The sequence below is a fragment of the Coturnix japonica genome, chromosome 4 (genome assembly GCF_054131305.1).
Source record: "Coturnix japonica strain WE chromosome 4, WE-NBRP24, whole genome shotgun sequence".
Classification (NCBI taxonomy): Eukaryota; Metazoa; Chordata; class Aves; order Galliformes; family Phasianidae; genus Coturnix; species Coturnix japonica.
The window spans coordinates 89,104,749-89,117,811 of record NC_140666.1 but is presented as its reverse complement, the minus strand read 5'-3'; the positions used below and the strand labels follow the sequence as shown (position 1 = coordinate 89,117,811).

The 13,063-nt window shown below is 43.9% G+C and overlaps 1 protein-coding gene across 2 annotated transcripts in view; it reads right to left on the bottom strand.

The window, feature by feature from the left end:
* ATRN (attractin) overlaps positions 1–13,063 on the bottom strand; it is a 130,833-nt gene that overhangs the window by 67,746 nt on the left and 50,024 nt on the right. For both annotated transcript variants that reach the window (XM_085545912.1, XM_015862984.3), the window contains exons 11-19: positions 12,664–12,748; positions 10,480–10,700; positions 9,445–9,566; positions 8,530–8,668; positions 6,973–7,154; positions 5,240–5,456; positions 3,081–3,266; positions 1,983–2,216; positions 991–1,128 (exon numbers count right to left, since the gene is read on the bottom strand). In XM_085545912.1, the coding sequence (XP_085402038.1) occupies positions 991–1,128; positions 1,983–2,216; positions 3,081–3,266; positions 5,240–5,456; positions 6,973–7,154; positions 8,530–8,668; positions 9,445–9,566; positions 10,480–10,700; positions 12,664–12,748 (1,524 nt within the window). The remainder of the gene's footprint in view (positions 1–990; positions 1,129–1,982; positions 2,217–3,080; positions 3,267–5,239; positions 5,457–6,972; positions 7,155–8,529; positions 8,669–9,444; positions 9,567–10,479; positions 10,701–12,663; positions 12,749–13,063) is intronic.

Here is a 13,063-nt window from a genome sequence, read left to right as displayed (position 1 = left end):
TGGATTTCCAAATGTTTCTTTTTCCCCTGGACTGACTCCATATTTGAAAGGAGCAACTTGAAGCCCTCAGTGTCCCTTCATTAATGACTTCCACTTACTTCTTCCTACAAACCACTCACATTCATTTCACACAACTGCTGATACAACTCTCACCCCAAACAACGCAATTTACTCTCTACTTTTCTTATCACTGTGTCTTATTATAATCACTCCACCTAACTGTACTCCATTAAAGCTCCTTGAAGCAAGAAGCATCTTCCCTTTCATCTCTATCAGAGCTGGATGTTGATTTACAACCGGTGTCCCCATGCTACAACACTACACAACTTGCAGCACTTCTGAACATCATTGCAGGATTCGAGGACAGAGCTCCAAATCTCACAAGTTTATTTCTCAGTGTTAATGTAGGAAACTGTATGGGTCCTTCAGGAAGGAACTCTTTCCATTTTGTTAACTGGATCTTACACAACTGAAAAATTACTTTGTGCCAAAGAGACCGAAAGCACATTAAAAACTTAAAATGCAATTTTAACAGAGATCACCTAATCCTCAACTGAAACCCAGCCAACCCCTTAGTGAAATATGGCAATCCTTTTATGAAGCAGGCATCCATAATAATAAAAGCACAACACATTAACCCAATGTAATAGAAAGTGGAACTGAGATAAGCAGAAATTTGCCCAAGACATTAGGATTAGCACCGTTCCTTTTCAAAACAAGATTGTCAAACACCAAAGCAACTCATTTTTCAGCGTGGTCATTTGAAATGTACAAAGGAGGGGAAAATCATTTTAATCTTGTGCAGCGTGAGTCAAAGAACTTCATCGAGCCATTTCTGTATCTTTGATTCAAAGAAGCAAGGATGGTGCCTTGCTTGCAGGAAAGAAACGGACTATCAGGATATAATCTCGGTTAAGATAGTAGAGGAATGAGTAAAGAGCAATAAAACACCAAAGCAATCAGCAAAGGAAGAATTCAGGCATCACTTACGCTGGCACGTTCCTCCATTAGTAGGATCACCGTAGTAGCCAGAGATACAGGTTTCACAGTGTTTGCCAGTTGTCAGATTTTCACACTTCTCACAGATGCTTTCATTGATGCACTTACTGTGCCCATTGCACTGGCAGGCTGAAGGAAACAGAAAAGGATGAGTATCTGTGCTCAAATGCAGCACTGCACACAGCAGCCTGGGACTTCTGGAGAGGATGAATGAAACCACTTCATGCAACTTTCAAAGAGGCTCTCGCAGTCTTGCTAGAGATCCATAAACTCAAAGAGAAGCGTGCACTGAAAGCTTGAAATTTCAAGCAGCAAACAAAAATGAACTCTAAACCACTACGTGAACATTGGACAGATGCAAATGGAAGTAGACAGTGGGAAACGTTTACAAGGATGAGTGGGGAAGTGAGGTTTCGACAGCAATTCAGTAATTTTATTCGATGTATTTAGTGTCAAAAACATTATTGCAGCATCTCCCTAAGCAACACTAATAGCTAAATCAACTGTCAAAGAAAGAATCATCTTTCTTTCTTAAGAAACTTTAAAATGAATATGTAAATGAAAGCTAAAAACTCAGTAAAGGTTTGAAGGAACGGAAAAATCTCATAGAACTACACATGGATTAGGAAAAAAAATTAAATCACAGAATCATTAAGGCTGGAAAAGACCTCTAAGATCAAGCCCAACACCAACCCATCTCCATCATGCCCACTAAAACACCCCCAAACACTGGGCACTGGGACTAGATGATCTTTGAGATCCTTTCCAATCCAGGCCATTTTATGACTTTATGTGTCCAAGTGCCACATCTCCACAGAAAGATTTGCGTCAGGAAGCATATCTCTGCAGCTGTCCTGGAGATAGCTCAATTCTTCCCATCTCCATGTGTGTTCCTTACTGTGTCTTCCAAGCTCTCTTTCTCCTCTTAACAGGTATGAAGCTGCTCACCCTGCACTTAACTCAGTTACGCTTCACCCACTTACCTGGACACTGGATAAAGGACCAGTTAGAACTGTGCTCTGCAGGACACATGCTGACATTAAGGACAGGCTCCAAGCTTTGTTTTCCTGTTGCAGATGGGGTCGGAAACTTGACCGCACCTCGGTAGGCGCCCTCAATACATTTCCCCTTGCCGGTATTGCTGGGATCTGTGCACCACCCACAGCCAGGCTGCTCCAGGCAGTGAGAGCACGTGCAGTAGCCTGAGCAGTTTTCAGCTATTAAAATAAAATGAAATAAAATCAAATTGTGACATAAGTCACCATCTCAAAACACAGGTGATGATTTAGGAGAGACTTTTTGTGACTTAGAGTAATTTTCTCCCAAAAGTCTGTAAATATTTATTCTGATATTCAGAGCAAGAGGCATCAATTCTCATTCCTATCAGCATATTTGTTCTAGAATCTTAATTAACAAAGGTTGAACCAAGCAGTGAATTAGGAAACAATGGAACATAAGTTAGGAAACAACCCACATAAGGCCTATCTAACCATTCAATAGCACACACTGAAAGCAGAGCTGAGGGCTCCCAGCTACAGACCATCTCTGCCTGATCCTCAAGTTACAGATGAGTCATCCCAAAGCAAAAGAAACAAACAAAAAATAGAAAATAATTTATTTTAAATACAAAATTTCTCCTGTGGGATATGAATAGGAAATAAATCCGAGCATACGTGTAAACCGTAATTCGGATTTTATGATTCCACATGGAAGACACAGAAGAGATGCAAACAGAAGTTAATCAGGTGAAATTATCTATGAGTTTTAATTGGAAGGGTAGGAATTCAAATAATGAAGCATTTCTTCTGAAAAAGAAATTTGAGATTTCATCATTTGAAAGCCCAAACTATCTACCATTGAGTTTATCTGGTTAATAATCAGGTCCCAGTTCTCTTCAACTCTTTACAAGACACAAAGGATTCTGTAAGACTGAGCTGCACACTCCAAGCTCCCAGGGCTGTGTTTTCTGAAGGCAACCATGGAGAGAATGATACAGGATAACCAACGAGCAGAGATCACTGAACTCTGTTAGCCAACACCAGACCTCTCCCACCCATCTGGAAGCAAAAGCAAGGACTCACGTGGACAGCTGCTCATGGTGTACCACTCCATGCACTGCCCGTAGGGAAAGGAGGCCACGTAGGCGTTGGAGTCCACGCACTGCTTCATGTTGCTGCACCACATGCACTCGGAGCTGCCACTCGTGCACTCACCGCACATGGTGCGCAGGGCACAGGGTGTGCGGCACTGCTTGGCGCTGTGGTTGGCTGTGGGAAGAGGCAAGGGTCAACTCTGGGACATAAACCCACAGGTATCAACCCCCCAGGGTAGGTTATTAAGACTGGAAAATAGTTCAGAATCATGAACGTGAAATATGTCTTACTGTAATAGTGGTAGAGCTCAGTGCAACAATACACAATAGCCTTATGTTGAGCTTTGGGAGGTTCAGGTTGGATATTAGGAAAAAATTATTCTCTGAAAGAATGATGAGGTATTGAACAGGTGGCCCAGGGAGGTGGTAGAGTCACTGTCCCTTCAGGTGTTCAAAGGTAAAGGTGGCACTGAGGGATATGGCTTAGTGGGCGCGGAGGGGATGCTTTAATGGTTGGACATGATTGTAGGGGTCTTTTCCAACCTAAATGATTCCACAAGTCCATGAGATATTTAATACCTTAGTAAATGAGAAATGTGGTAGAATTACAGAGTACCCTGAGTATCTGTAAGGATCAATGAGTCCAACTCCTGGCTCCACACAGCACCACCAAGAAATCAGACTGTAAGGACTGTAAAACCATTTCTCTTATGAATGCTTATCCGTGCTAATGATTACAAAAGTGGTCAGAAAACAATTTAAAGATCGCATTTATAACAATGCTTAACAGGTTTGTTGATGTGCTCCTTACCTATTTTCCCAGTCAAAGTGTTGGGAATCAGAAGCATCTAAGCTGGAAAAGACTGACAGGGATGGGGACTCCACCACTTCCCTGCAGCCCTTGCCAGTGCTAGACAGGGAAGAAACCCCTATGATTAACTAAGCACACTGGGATGTGTTTTAAGTTATTTGATTGGTTCCACACATAAAACTTAGTACTGAAAGCAGAACTAAGTCAGGAACTGCTGGTGTGAGCCAAAGCTTTATCATCAGCTTTAAGTGACTGCTCTCCGACCATAAAAACAAGTGAAAGCTTCGTTAAAAGAGCAAACTCTGAGTTAGGATTCCACATCCATGATCTGCACCCTGCACTTCCGCGATGCTCAGCTTGAAACGGCGCAGCTCACTTATGAATATTATGTAATAAGCCAACTTTCCTAACATTTAAAAGGCACTAATTGGTATTCAGAAATAATCAGCTATAATAACCGAGCAGAGTTCACAGACCAAACCATTTTAAAGTAAGATACACAGTTCCAACAAAGCCAGAAGACTTTTCCCAACAGCAAACAGCTTCTTTTTCAAAGTCCTCCTATCTCCAAAGTGTCTCTCCCAATTAATTTCAAACTTTGATAAAAATCCTCCTCTGGCAATGGAGCCAGGGAGGGGAGGGGAGGGAGTTCAATTGGAAAGTGGCTCTTATTTATTTATTTTTAAACAGTAGATTGCTCCATACTGTAATTAACCTAAATGTCACAATCAGGTATGCAATTGAGAGAAAAATAATTAAACTCTAATGTACTTTAAGGATTTTACAGTTAGCAACGTAAGCATAGAGTTATTTATAACATCTGATCCCTGTGTGGAACCTACACAAGACACCTTTTCAGAACCACTTTTCTTTGGCTAAATCATGACGTAAATGGGATAAAAAATGGGATATTTTTTACTCTCACAGACATACATCTACATACCAACCTGCTCTCTAAGAAGGGGGAGAAGGCTGCAAGATGGCCTGCATTTTAGTGTCTGATGGGGAGCCACATGAAAGAAGGGGACCAACTCTTTAAGCAATACTTATGGTGACAGAATAAAGGGAAATGGTTTCAGACTTAAAGAGGGTATTTTTAGGTTGGAAAAGTCTTTTACAATAAGGTTGGTGAGCAATGGAACAGGTTGCCCAGAGAGGTGGTGGATGCCCCATCACTGGAGACACTCAAGGACAGGCCAGACAGGGCTTTGAGCACCTACCTAGCTGTGCAAGTCCCTGTCCATTGCAGGGGAGTTGAACAAGATGATTCTTAAAGGTCCCTTCCAACTCTAAGGGTTCTGTGATTCTAAGGGCCATATGCTCAGAGCCAACATTACCTGCCCTTTCACAGACACTGCCATTGACTTCGTTGATGCACGTTGCTGCCTTCAGTCCCTGGTTGGTAGGCTCAGCTAGATAACCACAAAATCCAGCATCGCTGGGTTCTTCGGGGAGCCACTGGAGCAGGGTGTTGGTGAAGGGTGACATGTCCTCCCAGCACCAGTACGACACGTTGATCTTCCTCAGGCCAACCCATGGAGTCAATGCTTTGGACTAGAAATACAGAGGGTTATATAGTTATTACACAGCTTCACTTGTCTTTGGTATTAAAACAAACATAACCTTTGACAAATCCGGTGTTGCAAAAACGCATGGGTGTTTCTCAGTGCCATCTGAATTAAATGTGACAGAGGTAGAGAAATTATTCTGGAAACAGCAGTTAGTATTTTTATCTTTACATTTCTATTTATCTGCATCAGGAGGAGCACAAGCCAAACACTCACACCAGCTCTCTATGAAATTAGCTGCAGGTTCCCTATACAACTTAAATGATAAAGTGTACCTGCTTGGCAGCTTTCCTTTAGCTGCAGCTGTCCCTTCAGCAAAACCATTTCCCACGTTATGACCATTTAATACAGACTAAAAGGGCTAATATTTCCATTCCTAGGGCTCACATTTTAAGGGATACCACAGCAGGAAATGGTATGTACAAGGAAGATGTTTTTCCTCCAGTGTAAAGGAGCAAGTGCTGCTAGGGAAGGGTTGCTAACTCACCTTTAGGCATTCACATGACACTTAACCACTCTTGGAGCTGTTTTGTAGTGTCCCAGGGCTCGGCTTCCTCTCTTCACATAAGAGTTAACACGCAGCCTCGAGTGAATTGACCCTTAACTTACACCGGGTCAGCCGAATCCCCTCTAAATACCCTACACTTGTTGAAAAGTCACTTGAAAAATCACAAAGGGAATCAAAGCAGGAAACTCTCGTTTCAACAGGGCAATATTTCTCTTCAGCACTGAAGTATGCTCCTCTCTGAGAAGTGCCAATCCTTCTGCCTCCAGTCTCGTTTTTCCTACAAAAACCCATTTCTGATTACCAGCCCTGAGACCCAGCACGCTGATGCTATCAGACCAAGCTTTCGGAGCCCCAGAGCACCACTCTTTGCTATGGTTCAAGCACCCCTCACACAACGTGCCCCCAATACCTCTGCACTTCTGCAAGTGGCTGGAAAACAACAATATTTCTTTTCCTGCTGCGTGAGGATGGATGAATTCCAACCCGTTTCTGACTGGCTCAGACAGCAAAGCACCTGCCACTAAATCAAACGTAAATAACTCCCAATAAGCCAAGCAGGTCTGCAGAGTTAAGAAGCTGACATTTGAAACAGTGCTTTCCTGAGCAGAATAAATAGCTCTAAATGCTTTATTTTAAACACCTCCGGCGCCCCCAAAGGGACCTTTATTTATAAAACACTGTGTAGATGTCACAAGAGAACCACTCGCACTCCTCTCGCAGCCATGTATCCCACAAGGGAAATGCGTGTGTGATTTCATTACAGAAAGCCATACCTTTGAGGCACCATGTATGTTTGTATTTATCTTCCCCATTTACATTCTCTAACAATTTCACTTCAAAAACACCCATAGGGTATGTTGAATTTCAAAAGGAAAAATCAGTCCTTCTCAGTTAAGAGGCATGTCTGCTCCACACTGAGCACACCGTGCCTCAGCAAGGACTCCTCCACAGCCAGAGCTTAATTACTCAGAGGACATGAAAGAGAAACGCTCACCGAAGACTGCATCTTCTGCAGCTCCTTCAGAACAAATTCCACCTTTTTCTGGGTGGTGAGAGAAGCCAGCGAAGCTCCAATGGACCTGCAGGACAGCTTGGCGTGATCATAATTCTCCTTTGCATTTGTAATTTTCAGGCAAGAGTTGCTGACCAAATGCCAGTTTGTTCCACAGATATTTTCTGTGGGGTGGGAGGGGAAAGAAAAGAGTAAAACCAGAGGTGGGAGTGACTTTCACAGTGTTCTGAATAGTGAGAGCTCTTCCACCAAAATGAACCCTACAGCATCATCCAACCCAGCACGGCCCACTGGCACACTCAGAAGTACCTACATTCAGGCTCTGAAGGCAATGTCTTCTCTGAACATCTAACAGTGAAATTTCAAGGGAACAGTGGGGAAGAACTTCTTAGGTTTTGTAGGAATTATTGCCCCAACTCTTAACTAACATGTTCTAGTGAGGCATTGGCACAGGTTGCCCAGAGAGGTGGCGGTGCCCCATCCCTGAGACACCCATGGTCAGGCAGGACAGGGCTCGGAGCACTGACAGAGCTGTGGGTGTCCCTGTTCATTGTAGGCAGTGGGAAAGGAGAAGGCTCTCATTGTGGCCTTCCAGTACTTCAAGGGAGCGTATAAACAGGAGGGTGAACGGCTGTTTTTGAGGGTGGATAGTAATAGGACAAGGGGGAATGGTTTTAAGCTGAGACAGGGAAGGTTTAGGTTGGATCTTAGGAGGAAGTTTTTCACCCAGAGGGTGGTGATGCACTGGAACAGGTTGCCCAAGGAGGCTGTGGATGCCCCATCCCTGCAGGCATTCAAGGCCAGGCTGGATGTGGCTCTGGGCAGCCTGGTCTGCTGGTTGGTGACCCTGCACATAGCAGGGGGTTGAAACTGGATGATAATTGTGGTCCTTTTCAACCCAGGCCTTCTATGGTTCTATGATTCTGTGATATTTTATTAACTGTGTAAGTCAATCTCTGAAGATGCTTCACTTCTCTCCCAGTTACTGGGGAAAACAAAACTCCTTTCTGTAGAGTAGACTAACAAAGAACTGCTATGAGCTCCCACTGGAAACCTGGTAATAAGAGAATTTTCCTTATACACTTAGGTGTTATTTGCCTAATATGTCCAGTATGTGACATTCTGCTTTTGCACGATTCTAGTTTCCAAAATCAAATGGCATGCATTATTAAACCTAATGCCTCACCGAAGCCTATTATATCAACAGTGCTGCTTTCATCAAATGAAAAGAGGGAGAGATGAAATGCAGGCTAATAATTATACAAATGATTACACCGCTCTTCAGACAATTGGGACTGAAAAATGTTCCATCAGACTTTCTAAATTTACTTGAAATAGAGTTTCATGCCAAAATTGGGTTGATTAAAGAACACTATTCCTATGTAGCAGGAAACTATCACCCAGTTGGGAGTTTTGTTTTAAATACAAACAAAAGAAACAAGAGAAAAAGAAAAGCAACCAAAAAAGATGAACACTGCAACCAATGCTTCTGGATTGGGTGAATGTGGAGCTTCTTACACAAACTCAAGCAATACTGACCTGGTAATGCGATGCACTCCTGATTCCTTGGCTCCCACTGACAGTTCTGATCCATGGCACAGCTTTTACAGCTTGTCCTTTTGTTACAGTAATAAGCAGGGTTATCTTTAGGACAATTCTCATAAGCTGTAATGGGAACCTAAAAGAAATGGCACCAATGAGGCATCCCATCCAAATAACATCAGTTTATAATGCTCATAAAGTCTAGCATGCTCAACTTCACATTTCAGATCAACAAGACAATCTTTATGTTCCAACATGGAAACACTGCAGTGTGCATGCAGGATATTCCCCCAGACTAGCACTTTAATCCTTAAAGCTCTTCCCTCTAGGGGTAGGGCTGAGTTTTTTAAGGGAAGGCTCTAACAGCAAACCCAAATGGCTTTGAGCCTTACTGAAAAACCATGTCACCCTGACAGTAAAAGCTCCATCCCTTCTCCTCTGCCCTTAGGCTTTGATAGGATAAGGGGGAATGGTTTTAAACTGAGACAGGGGAGGTTTAGGCTGGATATTAGGAGGAAGTTTTTCACCCAGAGGGTGGTGACACACTGGAACAGGTTGCCCAAGGAGGCTGTGGATGCCCCATCCCTGCAGGCATTCAAGGCCAGGCTGGATGTGGCTCTGGGCAGCCTGGTCTGCTGGTTGGCGACCCTGCACACAGCAGGGGGTTGGAACCGAATGATCATTGTGATCCTTTTCAACCCAGGCCATTCTATGGTTCTATACTGATGATAATCCTCCTCACTTCAGGGGTGGGGTGTCCCACGAAAAGCCCTCAGACCCACATGAAAAATTCAAGGGTTTGAGCCCTTCCAAGGCACAAAAGCACAGTAAATGGTCATCGTGCTGCCAGAGAAAGGCAATCTCTATTTCAAAGGCAAAATGTAAACTACAGAAGAATTAGAGAGACTTTACCTGCTCCTCCGTGCAGTTGTTATGCATTGAGATACACTGGTCGGTGCACCACTGACAGCTGTTTGTGTTTGCCGTACAGCTATAGCAGTCTGTAATCTGATCACATTTTTCATTGTCTACAACTATTAAAGAAAAAAACCTGCATGACCAAAAACAGGCATTTCCTGACAGAGCTCTAAGAACTTGATTACATACAGCAAAAGATACAACCAAACAGCAGCGCCTGGAGATTTTCTCTTATCAACCAGTTAGTAAGCGGGATTCTTTCTTTTGACCCAACAGAGAGAGAATTGCATTCATCAATTGCTTTTAGTGCCCGGGTAGCCATCAAAAACACAACAGCAGAAAGCACGCTGAGACAGTGAAGCCCACCAGCAGCAAGGGGGCATGCATGTTCCATCAATGCACATGCAAACCATGCCAGAGGACGTTTCCCAAGGACAAGGGAAATCTCCCACTGCAGGCCCATTTTGCTGAACGCCTGCCCTTCAATTACGTGCAGCATTTTCATGCAAAGCTTGAACTTTCCACTTCATCTTTCCAATTGCTTATCGCCTGTGTTTGGCGAGAATTTATTGTTACGTTCAGAGCCCATCAAAGCAGTGTCCCTTTACATCAATTTCTTTTCAATAATTAAAGGCTGCAATCTATTACGGAATCGAGGTTCATGTAATTCAATTCAGGGCAATGAACGCATTGGGATAAAGTGTTGAAAAGTTGTTAAAAAGTTATGATATGAAGAACATGGGAATCAGACCTTAAAAATAATGCTCTTTTTTCTATGCCTCAAGCCAGATAAGAGCAAAGAAGGTGACAGATAGCACTTAAACCACTCATCCTGCTGCCTCAGGGCAACACAGCAGACCCAGGTCCTCCTCCCTCACCTCACAGTGAACAGAAAGCTCTCATAAGGTCAGACTGCACCTACAGAGCAATGACCCTGATGCTGACTGTGTAGGGTGGGACTGCACATACAAGCAACACAGCAGGAAAAAGCCGATGAGGGAAGGGAAATAGGAAGGACGTGGCACATACCTGACTTGGCAGGACAGTCCTCAAGGACCTTTTGCTGCTGTTGTACTGTGGCCATTTCCCATGGCACGCAACCGGGCAGGGCAGGAGCCCACACACAGCGCACACCAGGTCCCGCGTGCATGCAGGAGCTCTCATTAGCAAAGGCCTCACATCTCTCCGGTGTGTACTTCAGGATGTCGCTCAGCAGGAGGCTGTTGAAGCCTCCGAATATATACATGGTGCTGGAGAAAATGCAAGTAAAGAAACGTTTCTCTTCAACATCTTTTTTCAGTGGCACAGACACAGTGGGATTGAGTTCACCCTCAGGAAGTCTGCTGATGTTGCTAAGCTGAGAGGTGCAACTCATGCAATCGTTAAGGTTGGAAAAGACATCTAAGATTATTTAGCACCTTCTCAACCCACCCCCACTATGCCCACTGACTACATCCCTCTGTGCCACATCACTGTGGCTCTGGAGCACCTCCAGGGATGGTGACACCAACATTCCCTGGGCAGCTGTGCCAGTACCTGACCACTCTTTTGGAGAACAAATTTCTCTTAGTATCCAACCTGACCCTCCAGTGGTGCAACTTGAGGCTGTTCCCTCTCATCCTACTGCTGTTATCTGAGAGAGCAGGTCCAGGAGGCTACAAGGATGCTGAGAGGGCTGGAGGAGCTCTGCTATGGAGGGGGACTGAGAGCTGTGGGTGTTCAGCCTGGAGAGGAGAAGGATTTGGGGAGAACTTACTGAGTCCTTCCAGTCCTTAAAGGGAGTTTATAAACAGGAGGGAGAGTGATTTTTCACACAGTCTGATAGTGATAAAACAAGGGGGAATGGCTTTAAACTATAAGAGAGGAGATTTAGGTTAGATGTTAGGAGGAAATTCTTTATTCACTGGGTGGTGAGACCCTGGCACTGCTGCCCAGAGCTGTGGGTGCCCCATCCCTGGAAGTGCCCATGGCCATGGATGAGGCTCTGAGTTGGTGGGAGGCCCCAGCCCACTGATGGAGGAGCTTTAAGTTCCCTTCCAACCCAGCCATTCTGTGATTCCGTCCCAAATTATGCCACAGTCCTGTGTGACACCTGATTAATGTGACCATATATAAAATGCTGCAGGAACGCACGATCCTCCTGCAAAAACAGTGTCAAGAAAAAGAAGAAGGCTGACAGGGGAGACAGTATTGCACTATTAAACCAGCAGTCAGGAACTGTGACAAAACAATTCAATGCTGTCACATACTGCTGCACTGCTGCAACAAAACCACAGATATTTTTATGGCTGTTATCAACTGAGCAGAGATCCATTTCCCCCTCATCTTTTGAGGGGGGGGAAAAGATGTTTTGTTTTGTAAACCTCCTATAACATTACGACTGCTTTAGGCATAACATCGAGTTTCAGTGGTTACACAAAAACACACCTGTGCCCCAACGTTCGTAAACGTACATTTAATGAAACTGCACGGAAAAGATTTTGCAACTGAATATAAGTTTTCTATGAATAATAAATAATTGTTAGCATTATTTTCATCCTATTTCAGGAGAGAATTAATGCGGAGGATTCATTGTTCTTGATGGGAGCAAACAGAAAGCTGGTAATCAGCGTACACTAAAACAGGTATAGTGAGACTTTCAGAATCGAGGGTATCTGTTTGAAAGCACATGTTCCTTTTAAAGTCAGTGTTCTCAAACAGGCTTAAACTGTGCTTTAAATAATGTTACTGATACAGAAATACTGCTCTCAAAGGGACAGGGAACCAGAATGGAAGACTCCTCAGAAATACCACATCCCTGAAGACGCCCTCAAACTCAGCTCTGCAGAGCCGAGCACAGCAACAGCTGTTCACCTCAAGGTGTGGATATCATTACAGTGATATAACGCTTAATGGCAGGAATCTCATCTATGATTTCACCTAATTACTGCACATCACGTCAGTGGTAAAGAGAGACACAAGATATGCTGTATAAAGTAAAACATGGGCAATTTGGAAACTAAAGCATGGGCCATTTAAAAACCACAAGGTAAAATATGAATTTGGGTATATAAATGGTCAATGCATCTAAATAAGCAGATCTGACACCAGATCTCACTTCTCCAGTCTCAGTGCTCCTTAACCATACACACATACATAACAACACAGGCACAACTGTGCACTGATGTACTGCAGTGGCATTGAGCTATAAAAAAAGCTTGTTTGGATCCTTACCTGTTGTACAGCACTGCAGAATGTCCGAACCTGTTCACATCGTGATGGAGACCCGGGCGAGGAAGAACGGACCACTTGTTGCAGGCTAGAATTAAAGAGAGGAGATGATTAACTGCAGGAAATGATTCTGTTTGTCCCCAAAACACAAATCTCTCAAGTGAAACTGGGCAGCTGACAAAAGCACTGTGGTATCTGCTTTGTGCATGGTTGGACAATCCCATCCTTGCCCCAGTTGGCAGAGGGGGAAAGGAAGGACGTGGTGGTTCTGCAACGCCAACTGAACAGTCCAATTTTGTGGCCTTCTGTGGCATAGATTCATGGCTGTTTATGAGGATGGATAGTGATAGGACAAGGGGGAATGGTTTTAAACTGAGACAGGGGAGGTTTAGGTTGGATCTTA